This window comes from Drosophila albomicans, chromosome 3 (genome assembly GCF_009650485.2).
Source record: "Drosophila albomicans strain 15112-1751.03 chromosome 3, ASM965048v2, whole genome shotgun sequence".
Taxonomy (NCBI): domain Eukaryota; kingdom Metazoa; phylum Arthropoda; class Insecta; order Diptera; family Drosophilidae; genus Drosophila; species Drosophila albomicans.
The window spans coordinates 3571506-3587797 of NC_047629.2; the positions used below are offsets into that span (position 1 = coordinate 3571506).

General features: G+C 43.1%; 4 protein-coding genes across 5 annotated transcripts; 3 read left to right on the forward strand and 1 right to left on the reverse strand.

The window, feature by feature from the left end:
* The first annotated feature begins 2013 nt into the window (after positions 1 to 2013).
* On the forward strand, positions 2014 to 2702 carry LOC117569545 (peptidoglycan-recognition protein SC1a/b-like). Its single transcript, XM_034250753.2, has one exon. It carries the CDS (start codon positions 2046 to 2048, stop codon positions 2607 to 2609), a length of 564 nt encoding a protein of 187 aa, XP_034106644.1. The 5' UTR covers positions 2014 to 2045; the 3' UTR covers positions 2610 to 2702.
* Positions 2703 to 4692: 1990 nt separating this feature from the next.
* LOC127565477 (uncharacterized) lies at positions 4693 to 6091 on the forward strand. The gene is made up of 2 exons (XM_052004121.1): positions 4693 to 5721; positions 5790 to 6091. Exon 1 carries the CDS (start codon positions 4699 to 4701, stop codon positions 5404 to 5406), a length of 708 nt encoding a protein of 235 aa, XP_051860081.1. The 5' UTR covers positions 4693 to 4698; the 3' UTR covers positions 5407 to 5721; positions 5790 to 6091.
* A 3156-nt stretch (positions 6092 to 9247) lies between these two features.
* Positions 9248 to 10473, forward strand: LOC117566774 (receptor expression-enhancing protein 3-like). Its single transcript, XM_034246317.2, has one exon. The coding sequence runs from the start codon at positions 9389 to 9391 to the stop codon at positions 10259 to 10261; it is 873 nt and encodes a 290-aa protein (XP_034102208.1). The 5' UTR covers positions 9248 to 9388; the 3' UTR covers positions 10262 to 10473.
* A 220-nt stretch (positions 10474 to 10693) lies between these two features.
* Positions 10694 to 16025, reverse strand: LOC117568415 (tetraspanning orphan receptor). Of its 2 annotated transcripts, none has more exons than XM_034249060.2 (5): positions 15892 to 16025; positions 15324 to 15567; positions 12581 to 12758; positions 12371 to 12509; positions 10694 to 12306 (listed from the first exon to the last, which is right to left on the reverse strand). In XM_034249060.2, exons 2-5 carry the CDS (start codon positions 15495 to 15497, stop codon positions 11475 to 11477), a joined length of 1323 nt encoding a protein of 440 aa, XP_034104951.1. In that variant the 5' UTR covers positions 15498 to 15567; positions 15892 to 16025; the 3' UTR covers positions 10694 to 11474. The 2 variants fall into 2 exon arrangements, with proteins under 2 accessions (XP_034104951.1, XP_034104949.1); XM_034249058.2 differs by having other exon boundaries at positions 12569 to 12758.
* Positions 16026 to 16292: the final 267 nt, after the last annotated feature.

Sequence of the window (16292 nt, forward strand, 5' to 3'; positions counted from 1 at the left end):
AGCGCACAGTGGGCGATTTGGTCTCGCTTTTTAAAAGCTCTACGATCAACTGATCATCAGCTGTGAACGGTCAAACACACGATATGATTTTGCAAAGAGCTCTAGAAAATTCTTTCCTTTTTCGCGCATTGATTTCGAGTTCCTCGGCAATTCACAATTTTTTAGTGAATTTGTTAGAAGTTTGGTTTTTTATTATATTCAAGGTATGTATTTTCAAAAAAAAATCAATGTTTGTGACCGGTCTATAAATGTGTAGCTCATAAAACGTAGTGGTAATTCAGTGTATTAACAACGAGTCCGGATTAGCGTACACCTGTCTTTCGTGGAGTCGAACTTACTTTATTCAAGTGGATTCAGTCTAACTCTTTTATTAGCCGAAAGTGTGAATCAGTGGCGTCCAAAATGTGTAATATTAACTGCTAGTACCTGCTAGCCTTCAAACTATGGTACTTTTTAGACACAGTGTTAGTACCAAAAAGGGATCTTTTTTGAAGTATTGCACTCAGAAGTCATCCCATTTTTTTCCATCATCCCATCATTTTTTAGATAAAGTTTATATATGAAATATGTTAATTGAAGTTCAAATAAAATAAAAGTACAACAAAATTTTAAATTTAAAAAAAAAAAAATTTTTTAATTAAAAAAAAAATAAAAAAAAAATTAAAAAAAAAAATTTTTTACTTAAAAAATTCTATGATTTTTCTCTGATAAGTGAAAAAAAACCGACTGAAGACATCTATTTTAGTTTAGAAGTTATTAATTAAATGCCGCTAGCGAGACCAAATCGCCCACTGTGCAGCGTTTCGATACGATAATAGCTGGCATCCTAGCGTTTGCATTGGTCAAATGGTGGTTAGAAAAATGAATAACAATGTACTATAATTTACGCGACGATACTGAATGGAAAATTCAAAGGTGACGAAGTTTTCATTCCGAGAATTCTGACGATCGCAACCTATTTGCCGTTTGAATTTAAAAGTCTTCAATTTCTGATCCGTATCGAATTTGTCACAAGGCCAATCCTTGAAAGTTTCTGGTTTGAATTCCGAACATCCATGTTTTCCCCATGGTCAATTATATGTGCCATGGTCACGGATCGAAAGACCATCTGCGTTGTTTGTTTTTGCGCCTGATAAGAAAACAAAAAATGTATCATAAGGTACTTAAAGGTAAAGAGCATCATAAGTACTGAAATGCACAAACAGTAATAATTGATTAATGTACTTACATTTTGTTTGAAGAATAAAATTAGTTATTTCGAACTTTAAGGCGGAACAGAGTTTGCCAGATCAGCTAGTTGTAAATAAATAAAAACTTTCAATTTAAATTTTTTCTCATCCAAGTAACTGATAAGGAAAGGTTTAATTTCATTTCGCTTTGCATAAAAAACATTATTTTCAATTTATATAATTTTAATTTCCTGCACATACTAATCCAATTTTTATATTCTAGACAATTCGATTTTAATCAATGAACTTGTGTAAAATCAAATACTCAATGAGACTTGTTACACTGTCATTGATTAAAGATAAGATAAATCACACTCAACTCATGCCACACTCTACTTATCATCCAGAAATGTCTTGACTTATATTTAGATGATTGTAGTGCCTTTTGCTATAACCAAATTAAAATTCATTACAATGGCACAACAATAATTTATAACTATAATACTCTTTTGCATCCTTCAGTTTATGTTATCAATCAGTTTCTAATCAGAAAACTTACCGTCCTGTTAGCATACTCTCAGCCGCTCAGGACAAAAAAGTTATTTTTGTAATTAAGTCAAGAACCGATATAAATAATGAAGATAATTTGCTAAGTATACAAAGCAAATGTGATTCCCCTCGGCCAGAACAAAATCATACAATAATGTCATAAATCACCAACATTGTAAACATTCAAAAGCAAATTCAAAATGGTCAGTTATAACATGACTTAGCACTATCATTCCTGAAGAGATCGATAAGCTGCTAGCTAGCCGTAATGGTATATAAAGGCGTCGATCCGCCAGCAGAAATCATATCAATCCAAATAGCTTAACCATGGTGTCCACAGCAACAGTTGCTCTCCTTCTGACCGTTCTGGTCTGCACTCAGTATGCTGCCCAAGGCGTCGCCATCGTCTCGAAGGCTGAGTGGGGCGGTCGTGCTCCCAACTACCGTGTTGCTCTGGGCAACTACCTCAACTATGCCATCATTCACCACACCGCTGGCAACTACTGCGAGACACGTGCTGCCTGCGCACAGCAGCTGCGCAACATCCAGAGCTACCACATGGACAGCCTGGGCTGGCCAGATATTGGCTACAACTTCCTCATTGGAGGTGATGGCGCTGTCTACGAGGGTCGTGGCTGGAACTCGATGGGCGCCCATGCTGCCGAATGGAACTCCATCAGTATTGGCATCTCCTACCTGGGCAACTTCAACTGGGACACTTTGGAGCCCAACATGATCTCCGCCGCACAGAACCTGCTCCAGGATGCCGTCAACCGTGGCCAACTCAGCTCCGGCTATGTCCTCTATGGCCATCGTCAGGTCAGTGCCACCGAATGTCCAGGCACCCACATCTGGAACGAGATCCGTGGCTGGTCTCACTGGAGGGCTTAAGCATTGGCTTTCTGTTAATACATTATACATATTAAAGCTGCTCTATAATAATTTTTCTTAGAATACAATACACTTTACATTAGTTAACGCAAATTTCTGAAATATTTTTATCTGTGAGTACAAATGGCTTTTGAGTTCATATTCATACATTCATATACGTTTAAAAATAGTAATAGTTACAATCAAGGCGATCTAACTACGACTTATAATAATTCCGTATGAATCGAATTATTTAATTGTGAATAAAGATTGTGTCAAACCGCCTAACAATATTCTATTGTAGCATTCTATTCGGGCACTCTAAGGTGAAAAAGAGAATTATTAAATAGAGATTTTTCTTGTTGAAATAATTGTAAAGATCACAATAAAAGACATCTCAAAATTTAAAAAAATACCAGTAACAAAGTGATGTTGAGAGAAATAAATTACGGTTTCAGTTTAATAAAAAAGACATGGAAGTGGACTTCAAGGCTTTGGTGTATTTGCAAAAATGAAAAGATATTTACATACATATGTATGAGAAGGAATTTCAAGTGTCCTGTATAAAAAGTGTATTATACACGCTACCCATAGACTGGAAGGATATTATAACTTATTTGCAGGAAATTATAAAAGTATGTAAAATATGTAAAGTAGGATACCTTCATACCAGAGACTATAAGATATAGAGCTACAATTATTTTCCATGAGGACTGTTAGGTTGCCCGCAGATTCTTTTTTGGTACATTTAATAATAACTGCAGATTTTTTGTATCCTCAACATTGAATTGCGAACAGATACAAATTTTATTAGTTATTTAAGAAATACTTTGGTATGGGATCAAACGCATACTTACTACGTGTCTTAGTTGTTTTGGCTGACAATCTGGTATATTTTGTAATTTGTGGTGAATTTTCAATGTAGTACTATATCAATATACCAAATATAACCTTCGATGTATTTTAGTATTTTATTTATTTATTTAGTATATATAATATTCATGTGTAACGGCTATCTCAAAGTCAAGCACACGCGACTGTAGCTTTCTTACTTTTTTTTGGCTGTTATTAATGTCATATTGCGGACCACAATATTTTGCAAAAGAATAAAAAAAAACTATATGAAACAAAAGTAAATGTCAAACTAATTTTTAAAAGAACTAATAACTTAAAACTTATCGAACGGAAAATGTTTCTAACACCAATTAATTTATTTTTGATTTGTTATTCTAGTTTGTAACCATAAGCACTGAAATATGTATGAATGTAAAACAAAATGTAATAATGACAAATATTTATATGTATAATATATATTGGCTGGCAAAAATCCTCTGCTGAACCCTCCCCGAGGGTGCTGGCTGGGTAGGATCTGTATTACCTCATTGTCAACGGGTAGCAGATCTCTACTATACGTCGATATTTCAGGAACTGCAGATCCTAGCTGAGGACTCTGTTCCTTATCTTTCGGGCATCTGCCTGAAGATAAGTAGCAGAATCCATGGTACGAGGTGTCTGGCGGTCAGACTGAAAACGCTATGGGGGGCTCCCAAGAACAAAATTAGCCAACAATGGTCTCAGAATGGACTTATTAAACAATTCAACCCGGGCTGGGATGTCAGCCCAAACGTCGGTGGAAGGCGTGACTGCTACCACCGGCGGGCACGGGGGGGAGAGATCCTCTCTGCGTGTCGCCAGCGGTCACACCTCTGAGGCGGCGGGAGCAGGCCGCACCAGTTGTAACAACACTGCCACCAAAAAATTCGAGGTTGGTGCGCGCGGGTGCTGTGGTCTTAACCGACACGGACCAAAAGAGCGCTGCGCCAACTTCTACGGTGGAGGGGGAACGTCTTCCTCTTCAGTCACCCCTGCCTATCGCCAGCACCTCCAAGGTTGCGCAGCGGGGCACGGGGGGCTGAAGGAGAAGGCCAAAAATAAGGCGGCGACCCGTATTCACGCAAGGCTTAGTGGCGTAGCTAACCTGTCCGTCAAGGACCAGGAGAGGCTTGCCTGGGCCAACACGTGGATGCGGGAAAACCAACTTAGCCCCCTTCCAAAAGACACTAAAGTGCAGACCGGTTCTACCGGCCCTCCCAACAACAAGGTGGAGTCCATGGCAAGCAAGCGCCAACGGTCCGCTGAGAGTCCCAAGCAAGGGGCCCCAGTGAGCAAGAGGCTGCGAGCACCTGGCTCCACCAACACGGACTCGAACAAGACGAGACAGAGAGCAACGGTTGCTGAAACTGCCAGGCGGCATCTCGCCGTTGCTCTCATAGACAGAGGGGACCCTAACGGGAAAATGTCTGCAGAGCGGTGGCGGTTGACCCATAGTAAGCTGGTCGACGCACTGTTTGTCAGGATGGAGAATGTCCCAGACAGTCCAATGCCTACTTTCGAAGGCACTGGCTGGCTGAATGGTGTCAAGATCCTGACATGCAAGGACGACCCAACATTGCAGTGGCTGCAAGCGACCGTACCCAAACTGGACGGGCTGTGGGAGGGGGCCAAGCTGGACGTGGTGGACAGGAATAATATTCCGTCCATGCCGAAGGCGAAAGTCCTTTTCCCAATAGTTGTTCAGGGAGAGCGGGCGCTTCAGTTGCTTAAAAAGCAGAACCCGGCCATACCGACGAGTGATTGGTCCGTGCTGAAGGTTGATGAACCTTTACCCAGTGGTGGGCAGCACGTGATCATTCAGATCAATAAGGAGGCCGAGGATCTGCTATACAAGCGCAATGGGAAGATGGCGTGGGGCTTAGGGAGCGTGTACCTTCGCCTCAAAAAACGTCATCCCAACGACCAGGACACACACACACGCTGAGGTCAGGGGAGGTTGAGGCAGATCTCGGTCTTGAGATCGTGACCGACGCCACCCAGAACCTCAGCCTGACTGACAAGACGGAGGAGGTGGGGGAGGAACTGTCCATGCAGACGGACCCCCCCGCGAGTTTGCTAACCTCTAATGAGTGTGCTGCAACTCAACCTCCATAAATCCAAAACGGCTTCGGCGGAGCTACTCCTTGCCCTGGAGGAAGCGTCCGCCTACGCGGCTTTGGTCCAAGAACCGTGGATAGCGTCGGGCAACACGGTGGCTGGGCTGAAGTCGCCTAACTATGATTTATACGTCCCGACATTGGTAAGTAGATCGAGAACTGCCATCCTTGTAAAAAAGGGGCTAAAAGCTCATCTACTACCTAACTACAGCAATGACGATCTAACCGTGGTGGTGCTGGAGAGCCGTGAAGGATGTTTGCTGCTGGCATCCTGTTATATGGCTCACGACAAGCCGGCTCCACCTGACGAGCTGCGGAGGCTGGTGGACATGGTCTGCTCCTCCAATAAGCATATTATAATCGGAACGGACGCCAACGCCCACCATAGCGTCTGGGGAAGTCCCGACATCAACGACAGGGGTGAGTCAGTTCTTGATTTTATCCTTAACCATAAGCTTAGACTAGCCAACAGAGGTGAGGTATCTACCTATGTAGGTCCCACCTCCAGTAATGTGCTGGACTTAACGATTGCAACTAAGTGTACCAATGTAGAAGAGTGGAGGGTCCTAGATAGACCCTCCTCGGATCATAAGTATATTCAGTTTACCATTCCATTTAATAGGGTACCTGCGGCTCAGCCGTTCAGAAATCCCCGAAATACCAACTGGGCGAAATTCTCTAGCCTTGTCTCCAAGTCTCTTGGTCCGCCGGGTAACATCAACTCGGTACAGGACCTAGAAACAAATGTCAATGTCCTCTCAGCAGGACTACTTTCTGCGTTTCGCCAATCTTGTAGGCTCTCAAGACCGACGAGAAGTTCGAAGCCACCCTGGTGGAACCCAGATCTCTCATCGCTACGCGGGGAGCTTACTAGCATGTTTCAACTTGCTAAGAAGGCGGATAACGAATATGTCTGGGACGAGTATAGGTCTCTCCTGAAGTCGTACAAGAAGATGATCCGATCATCCAAAAGGTCTTCATGGAGAACCTTTTGCTCGGACCTGGATAACATCAAAGACACCTCCAGACTGAGGAAGCTGCTGTCCAAGCAGCCTTCCAGTCCTAGTCTGCTCAAGTCGGGCGACGGAGCGTGGACGGAGAGCAGTGCTGAAACTCTTGAAGCACTGCTCTCAACTCATTTCCCGGGATGTATTGGAATAGAGAACAGTGACTGGCAGCTCTTTCCTAGTCTCCCAGTTATGAGACCCCAGCCGGTCTAATTACAGATAACAAAATAATTTGGGCTATCGACTCCTTTGCGAAGGTCAGGTCGCCCGGTCTCGATGGACTTTCGCCAGCAATGCTGCAAGCCAGCAAGCCCACGATTGTTCCGTGGCTATCGGGTATCTATTCGGCGTGCCTCGCATGGGGTCATATCCCCACTCTTTGGAGGACCTCGAAAGTCATTTTCCTGCCCAAGGCGGGCAAATGCAGTCATGTGGTCCCAAACGACTTCCGGCCTATCAGCCTAACCTCTTTCCTGCTAAAAACATTGGAAAAGCTACTTGATTTGCCCATCAGAAGCAACACAATGCATCTGTTGTCCCCAAATCAGCATGCGTACACAAAGGGCAAGTCCATTGAGACTGCTCTCCATGCTCTAGTAGCCTCCATCGAAAAAGCAGAACACTATAAAGAATATGCCTTGGGTGCATTTCTTGACATTTCAGGCGCCTTCAATAACGTCACCACTGATGCTATTATGAAGGGCCTTACCTCAGTTAACACGGCACCAGCCATCCACAGGTGGGTCAACCGCCTTCTTTGTGACAGGCGAGTGGTGGCTACGTGGGGCGATGCTGCCATTACAAAGGTAGTGCGAGGTGGCACTCCCCAGGGTGGGGTTCTCTCGCCTCTCCTTTGGAATTTGGTCGTAAATAGCCTACTTCTAAAATTTACTAGACGGGCCCCCAAGTTAATTGCCTATGCTGACGACATAAGCATTTTGATAACTGGGAAATGCCCAACCACCCTTAGTTCCGTAATGGAACTTACTTTGCGGGATGTTAAAGCATGGGCCGAATCAGCCGGGCTCAGCATTAACGCGGACAAAACGGACCTTATCCTCTTCACGAAGAGGTATAAGGTACCTGCGTGGTCCCCCCCAAAAATAGGCTGCACTACGCTAAAGCCGAGCCTAGCAGTAAAATACCTAGGTGTGGTCCTGGACAGCAAACTGACATGGAAGCTCAATGTGTTAGAAAGGGTGAAGAAGGCCACCGGAGCCTTGTACATGGCGAAAAAGATGCTTAGTTGCACTTGGGGCCTCTCTCCTAATCTAATGCGGTGGATATACATCTCAGTTGTTCGCCCTATCCTCACCTACGGTGTTCTAGTGTGGTGGCAGGCCACTGAAAAAAGGACGTACCTATCCATCATGGAAAGGACACAGCGTCAAGCGCTACTGTGTATCACAGGCGCTCTCAGGTCGACGCCAACTAAAGCCCTCGAGGTAATAGCTGGTGTCGAACCATTAAACCTATACGCGCAATCCATAGCCGCAAAATCGTCCCTACGGATTGCCGCAACTGGCAATCTGGGTCTGCTAGGCTATGGTCACAGCGCCATTGGTAGGGAGATTAGTAGAGACTTGGACTATACTATCCCCCTTACCAGTACTGACCATATTAACACAATATTCCTGGAACCGGAGAGCTGGCGGGAAGGGTTACGCATTCCCGAAGCCCTCAACCTCTTCACCGACGGGTCGAAGATGGATGATGGTGTCGGAGCGGCCGTATACTGCCAGACCCGGTCTCCAAACAATCCTATAAACTCCCAGACCATTGCAGCATCTTCCAGGCGGAAGTTTTTGCCATTGGCAAGGCTGCCGAATTGGCTCGGGGTTTACAGCGTAATCACACCTCTATTAACATCTTTGTTGACAGCCAGGCTGCAATAAGATCAATGCACTCTGATGTGGTCAAGTCCAAAGTTGTCCTGGACAGCAGAAGAGCAATAGAGTCGCTGAACGCATCTGCGGTCGTGCGTATCTATTGGATCCCAAGCCACCAGGGCATCGATGGCAACGAGATCGCAGACATTCTCGCCAAAGAGGGAGTGGGGCTCGATGTCGGTAACATGTGCAATATTCCGATATCCCTGCGAACTCTAGGCAGTGAAATTGAGGTACGCTCTAGACTTCAGTGGGACGCGAGCTGGCGTAATGCCAACTCGTGCAAAACTGCAAGGCTGATGTGTGCCTCTACTAACAAAAACTTAACCAAATTCGTCATGCAGCTTTCAAGGAAAGACTGCAGGCTAATGCTAGGCATTTTAACTGGTCACTGTCTTTCAGCCGTCCATGCTGTAAAGCTGGGCATCACGAACAGTGATCAGTGCAGGAAATGCAACGAACCCGGGGTTAAGGCGTTATCCCGACTCCGGTTGAAATACCTTAATTCGCCGTGCTACAACGATCTTCGACACGTCTCACGGCTACCTCCTAGGATGCTGCTGGCTTTTGCCAAAAATGCATCCATACTGTGCGATTTCTGAGACGTAGATAAGCTACCGGTACAGCTACGGACCTCCTCTGGTCTATGCTTTGCCCCGTACAGGGGCAGCCGGTCCTACCTAAACTTAAACCTAATATATATAACCAACTCTTTTAATTTAAAAACTCAGTGCATGCCATTTCAGAATTTCAGCAATTTCAAAAGAAATATTAGTAGGCAGCATTCTTACAGCAACTTTATAAAATAAGTCGTATTACTTTTACAATAAGCAAAATACAGCGTCCAAATTTAGTTTGTTCTTTAGATTTATTGCAATAAGTTATTAACAGTCGCCGGATCGTTAAATTGGAATATGATCGGCACACTACTTTCACGTCTCATGATACTGAGCTTCGGCACCTTGTATCCAGGATATGCTTCCTACAAGGCCATTCGTGCAAAAGATGTGAATGAGTGTACAAAGTGGTTGAAGTACTGGATTACTTTTGCAGGATTCACATGCATCGAGATCATAACAGATAGGATTCTCTTTTGGTTTCCACTCTACTACGAAATTAAAGTGATCCTTGTCTTGAACCTGACTTCGCCAACCATAGAAGGCAGCTCCGCATTGTACTCGAAGCTGGTTCAACCCATGCTAGAACTCCACGAAGACGAGATCGATGAGTACATAAGTCATGCTCATGCAATAGTGTATTCCACATTCCGGGAGTTGAGCACCAAGGGTGCCAGCTATGCCTTTGATGCTATCATGCAGTGTGGCACAAAGATCATTCATCTGGCAGCACATTCTCATCGTGACCGCAAATTAAACTCCCCTAACCAACTTCAAGAAAACTCTTTGCGTTCCAGTTCACTGAAAGGCATGAAAGCCTTCTACAACGAGTTAATGATCATAGCGGAGCTAACTGGAGACGATGTCGCAGAAGACCCACAATCATATTACCAAAATAAAGAGTTCAGGATGTCAGGTCATGATCTGGCAAAGCTAGCTGAGGCACTGAAACAAACCAAAAAGATTTTACGCCACATCGAACTAATCTTGCCACGTTCTTACTCCACCAGCAGCATTGATGCAAGCAGTTCCAGGAGCAGTGTCATAAACGTGCGCAATCAACAACTGACCGATAAGAAATCAAAACGCCCAACTGGCAGAGGAGTCTGTGAAGAGGAGAAAGCCAACCAGATCGACTACGACCTCAAAAGCTTCTTCTTTAAAAATTAGGCTATACGATGTGGCACCCAAAAAAGCTAAAAAGGAATCCTCAAAAAACACTAGTGCCAATCCAATGTGAATGTCAAAAGACCAATTCACAAAAAAAAAACAATAATTTTAGTAAAATCGTTTTATACATTTATGTTTTACTGCACTCAAAATGTTATCAAATATTTGTATTGTTTATACGCATAAGAGATTATAAACCAAAAAATCCTTCACTTCCGTTTCCTTAAAATCCAGTTCCAGCAGCTGCAAACTAGATAAATTTATATTTTCATACTTCATTAAAATATTGTATATTACCTCTTGCCATTTAGATTTAAAAAAATCAAATTTCGAATTTTGTAGTATTTTAATGACATTTTATGCCCATGTACATGAGTATAGCAGGGCAACTAGAGCCAAAAATAAATAAGGAAATGAATATTACTAGTGGAGTTGTTTCAAACTAATATTTATTTGAATATCTTTGAATATTGCATTATAGATATTACATATACGCATATAGATATTGTACACACATAAAATATGATGGAGTTCTCTCGGGATACATGTGGATTGCACTACGTACTTGGCAATTGATACACAAAACTAATGTACAAATAATGATATACAGTTTAATAATATAATAATTAGTCTTACAAGTTAGCTTAATCATTAGAACATACTTTCGCATCCATCGTTTTTCCCAGTTAGATTCTGCTTTCAATTGGTAATTTTTTTTTTGGTAACAACTACTTGTGCTTAATTAGGTAAAACTCAGGTTAAGAGGTTAAACAAAAATAACCATAGAAACGTAAAGCGCGGTCAAATCTATAACAAATCTTTGCAAATTTCAACAGACGCGATCAAAAATTACATCTACTACGTGAGCACACAATCATGTAGAGCAAAATTCAGCGAATATTCAGTTATAAGCAGGTTTTTTGTTTTCTTTAGTTTTTGTTTAGTTTTCGTTTTAGATTAAACAACAATACGCGACTGCTAAAATATGTCTGTCTTTGTTTTTCGTTTGTTTTGATAAGCAAATACATCGATTAATACAAATCCGCCTTTTGATATGGATATGAAATGGGTTGGAGATGGGATATCCAATTGATGTGAAGTCTTAGGCAAGGGAAGGGACCGCGTGCATTGCCGCGTTTACATTTGCTCGCAACATAACACGTTAATAATAATAATAATAATGAGAGAGAAACAGCTTAACTCAAATCACAACTTAGGCCTGGCTCTCGTTGCGTCCAGGCACCTGTCCAGGAATGTTCACATGACAATTAAGACGCGACGGCGACGGCATCTGCACCTGGGCATCGGTCACATCGTTGTACGGAGGCGGAGGTGGTGGCAAATTGCCCACATCAATGCCAGCATCGATTATCTCCAGATCAGCATCGTCATCGTCATCATCATCCACATTGTTGTCATCGTCAGAGCCAGCGTTAGAAGTTGTCTGTTCGCTGCGGCGCATTGATGGCGTGTTGGCATTCACATGAACCGTATTATTATTATTGGGTGTATCGTTGTTGTTGTCCAAGCTATCATCCGTATTGGTGGCCGTGTTAACAGTGGACGAATCCAGAGCAACAAAAAGCGGCGTATTGCCCCCAGCATCAGCAACAATTGCACCACCAGTGGCGCCCTCATCCTCATTGTTGTAGTTTGACATGGCCACTTGATAGGATGGCGGCGGTGCCTGTTTCAAGTACTGAGCAATGGCCTCGTCGTAGTTGGGCAACAGTGTGGAATAGGCGCGCTCCTCAGCACCAAAACCACCGCTACCAAGTCCGCCATGAAGCACGGTTTCAGGCAGCACGCAGGGCAGCAGACTGCGCAGATGCTGCTGACGCAGGGTCAAGTACTTGTAGCAGCGCCAAACAATACCAATGCAATAGGCTTTCAGGAACACGATGCACACAAAGACGACGAGCACAACAACCACCAGTTCCTCGGGAGGCAGCTCCAGCAGCTTCTCGCGCCACGGCAGACGATGCGATTCAGCAATGATGCGGTGTAGAGCTTGCAGATAGCACAGATAGCCAGCGGCGGTCAATCTATAAGAAAAAAGGCAAACAGTTTAATAAATTACTCAGTACTTAGCATGTAAACTCTGCTTACGTGGTGATGGCGAAGTCGAACAGCTGCAGACAGAAGAAGGGCAACAAATGCGAAGGCTTGCCCTTGATAATGCCATAGATCATCATCAGCGTAATGGCTATCATGCAGGTGCACACCAGACCGCCCATGTCAAAGTTCTCTGCAAAATTAGATTCAGGTGAGCTTGTTTTCCACACAGCTATAGCGCCGAGTGCTTACGGTAACGCTTGCGATAGTTGAGCGAGTGATCACGATAGGCATAAGGAGGATCCACCTTGCTCAAAGGTGTGGGCAAGGCAGGTGCATTAAGATCCACGGTGAAGTCATGACTGCCACTCTCCAGTTCATCCATCATTTCCGGATTGCGCCAGATGACAGCGAGCACGCTCAGCGCCAAAATATTGAGGAACTGCAAGAGGAGGGAACAAAATGCACATTAAAGACGCATTGTAAGTAAAATACATATTATAAAATATATTTTCACAGAGTTACATAAATTAAAAGTCTATCTACTTGGCAGCTCGCTGACAAGAGCAGCACTCATCGGAATCCCCCACAGACTGCACCGCTTGCTGCCAATAATCCTTGTGCAGTGTTTGCAACAAATTGAGGTAACCAACAAAGGCTTCGTAAGTAAACTCTTTGGAGATCTGGCAATGTAATCGATGATGATAGCTGCAGCCTGGATCATAGATCCACTTGCGCGGCACCGGCGTCTCCATATGGATGCGTTCCATGTGCTGCATGAAGCCTTCGCTATCGGATCCATAGCACAGACGCGTTGTCGTATATCCAATGCCATCGTGCATCTGCTGCAGCACATCCGGCTGCGAAGTTATGCGTTTCAGTTCCACGGAAGAAGTCTCTCGATCATACAGCCTAATGAGCAACCATGGAGGCACCAAACCAAAACGCACACACGTCATCAGCTGGCCAACGATGTGTTGTCGCTTGGGCCACTGAAAGTTGAGCCAACGCACCGCTGCCGCAAACACTTCCAGCTCAGTGTTTACGCCAATGTTGTTCGACTGCATCAGTTGACAAATCGCCTGCATTGGCAGCTGCAGAAACTCCTGCGAGGCGACCAGTGTCATAAAGAAGCGTCCCACGCTCTGCAGCAGAGGTCGATAGACACTTTCAAGACTCAACAAACGTGATTCCAAATACAGCAGCAAGGCCGCATCCTCGGCAAAACCTTCCGTCAAACAATGCTCACATTGCCTGATAAGTTGCGGTATCTGCAGGAACTTTGCAGCATTCAGCACCTCCAGCAAGCCGAGACGTGCCAAGCGGGGCACATCCGCCAGCATCCAGTCATAGACGAGCTGAAAGGCACGTGGTGTCACCCACTCCACGGGTAATTCCACGCTAATCGCGTTGTTCAGCTCACAGAAAAGTGTTGAGTAGCATTGAAGCACTGTCAGATGCACTTTAAGCGTGCTATGGCCAATGGTGATCACAGTGTTGGGCTTGTGTCTCCGTTCCAACAACTTGATCATCAAGTCGTATAGCGGTGGCTTCTCTGCCTTCTGCTCCTGGACCAACTTTGGCCATTGCTCGGTAGACACATAACCCAACGACTCAAGCGTGAGCTCGGGCACACTGTTGTACTGTATGTTGGGCAGTTGATAGCATTTGGAGGATGTCTGCTGCACTTCCTCCCAGTCAGAAACTTCCTCAGACGAATCTGATCCAACTGAGCTGCAACAGGCATCGTCCACATAGTCATCTGCACTTTCTTGCAGCATCACATCGGAAGTTAAATCTCCGTATATAGCGATTGCTCCCCGAACAAAATGAATACATTTCAAATCTATTATAAAAATGCTACATTTAAAAATGGAAATGTCAACATTCGTGTGTAGTTGTCATCCATGTTATGAATATGAATTATCGATACTTGTATTAAGTGTAAAATGTTGAGAGAACCGGTTCAAGTGCAGATCTGTCAACTACTCTGATATAGTACTATATCTGATAAGCTGTAATGGGAAATTCTCTATCGAATAAGTGTACTTATTATAGTTGTACTTGATTTAGTTGCTGACACTTAGAACAACAGCCTAGTCTGGTTATCAAGTAGTAATACAACTATTGTTTATATTTGTTGATAAGCAACTCCTTATCAGCCGAAGTTAAATGTAAAGCAAAAAACATTTCTTGTTTACATTCAGACAACGTTTGAGGCATATTATTCATCTTAGCAATTTAATCTATATACTCATATTATTTCGTTGCGGTATAGAAGTCACTTTCCCTTTCTCGACTAAGCAAATTAGCATACTACGCTTGACCTTTGAATGCGACACTGCTGTCGCAGTGACTCACAAACTGTGTGATGTCTATGTGTGTGTCTGTATGCGGTAATCGAATAGCAGCGCAATTAATTAAGTAATTGCCAATTAACGGTAAGTAGCATAAAGGCATCAACAAGTTGCATCGAATGATGGCTCATTAATTATCGAGTGGAAAGTTATTACAGTGATTATGTCAACACATCACAAAAAGGGAAATTTGCTACAATTCAATCTTAAACAAATATACTATACACGTCTCGCAATGTTATAGTAAGGTTAATCCCCGTTTGGCATGATTTTGAAGGTGGTTTGACACGCCACATACATACAATATGTTCATGTGTATGCGAAAGCAATCGCAAACAAAAAACCGCAATTTGAGTGTGTGCCTAATTTAAAAATTGTTGAGCTGAAGCCAACTCCATTGACGTCACAGTTGTCAACGCAATGTGACACTTGTAATTTTTGAGAGTTACTGCTTACTCCCTGGGCGACAGTTTTACAGCCATTGGACTGCAACGAGCATTGATTTTTCCCTCCTTGACACTGAACAGGGTCAGCTTAAATTCGCATGCTTGTGTGCAACTACAAATGCACTCAAACCTAGGAGTTTACATGTACACACCAAAAACGTATACATATACATTTACATATATGTTTACAAGGATTTAACTCACCAGATGCCAGAGGCCAATCATCAATGTTGCCGTATGCACATGCAGGCCAAAGCAGCAGGTAAACTCCTTATGGAGGCGAGCATGATTGCTACTGCCCACTCCACCGACGGCGACTCCATTGTTATTGTTATTGTGATTGCGTTGCGGGCCCATCTTGACGCGAATCCTAAACATTGCACGTAGTTAGGTATCCGCTCAACCGCTGAGGGGAAAGAGTTTGCTCTCTTTTATCGCCCGCACAAAACTGTAGACGAAATGAATCAGTAGAAAAAGACGGGCGTTCATTAATGTTGATTGTGTATGCACATAAATAAACGCTATTTCAGTCTGCTACTTTTATTTATGCTCATCTACTGCATACACACATACAGCGTCACTTCATTTACATACATTTAAATATACATATGTATGTATGTACAAATGTATGTATGAATACACATTTGTTTGTGTGTATTTATTGTGTGCCACTTTTCCAATTTATTTTTGCATGCATTTTCACTGTTGTATTTATTTGCTACGCTTATGTAAGCATTGTTCTGCTAATTTTATGTGCAAATTATAATCCTACCTCGCAGACGTTGTTTTTCTTGAGACTATTACTAATTGTTGACAAAAATATCTATAGTTTTAACGCGTATTTCACACAGAGCTGAAATGTACGTTGTGCAAAAACTCCATGTCAGAGTGACCGTAGTCTGTCAGCCTTTTTTCGGATGGCTCAAAATTAGGCTTTTATTGTATAATCTCGTTTATTTTTAACGCAATACTTAAAAATATACCAAAATATACCACTTCGACTGTTTCAAGTTTTGGAAGATCAGAAATTGTCGTATACAAATTCAGAGGAGAAATTTATGATTAATATTTTTTAGTTTTAGAGTTGGCCGCAATGTAGAATAATATAATACAATTGTTAGTCACACTACTTCCACAAAAAAAAAATAATGAAAAAGAAATAGCTTTTTGTTA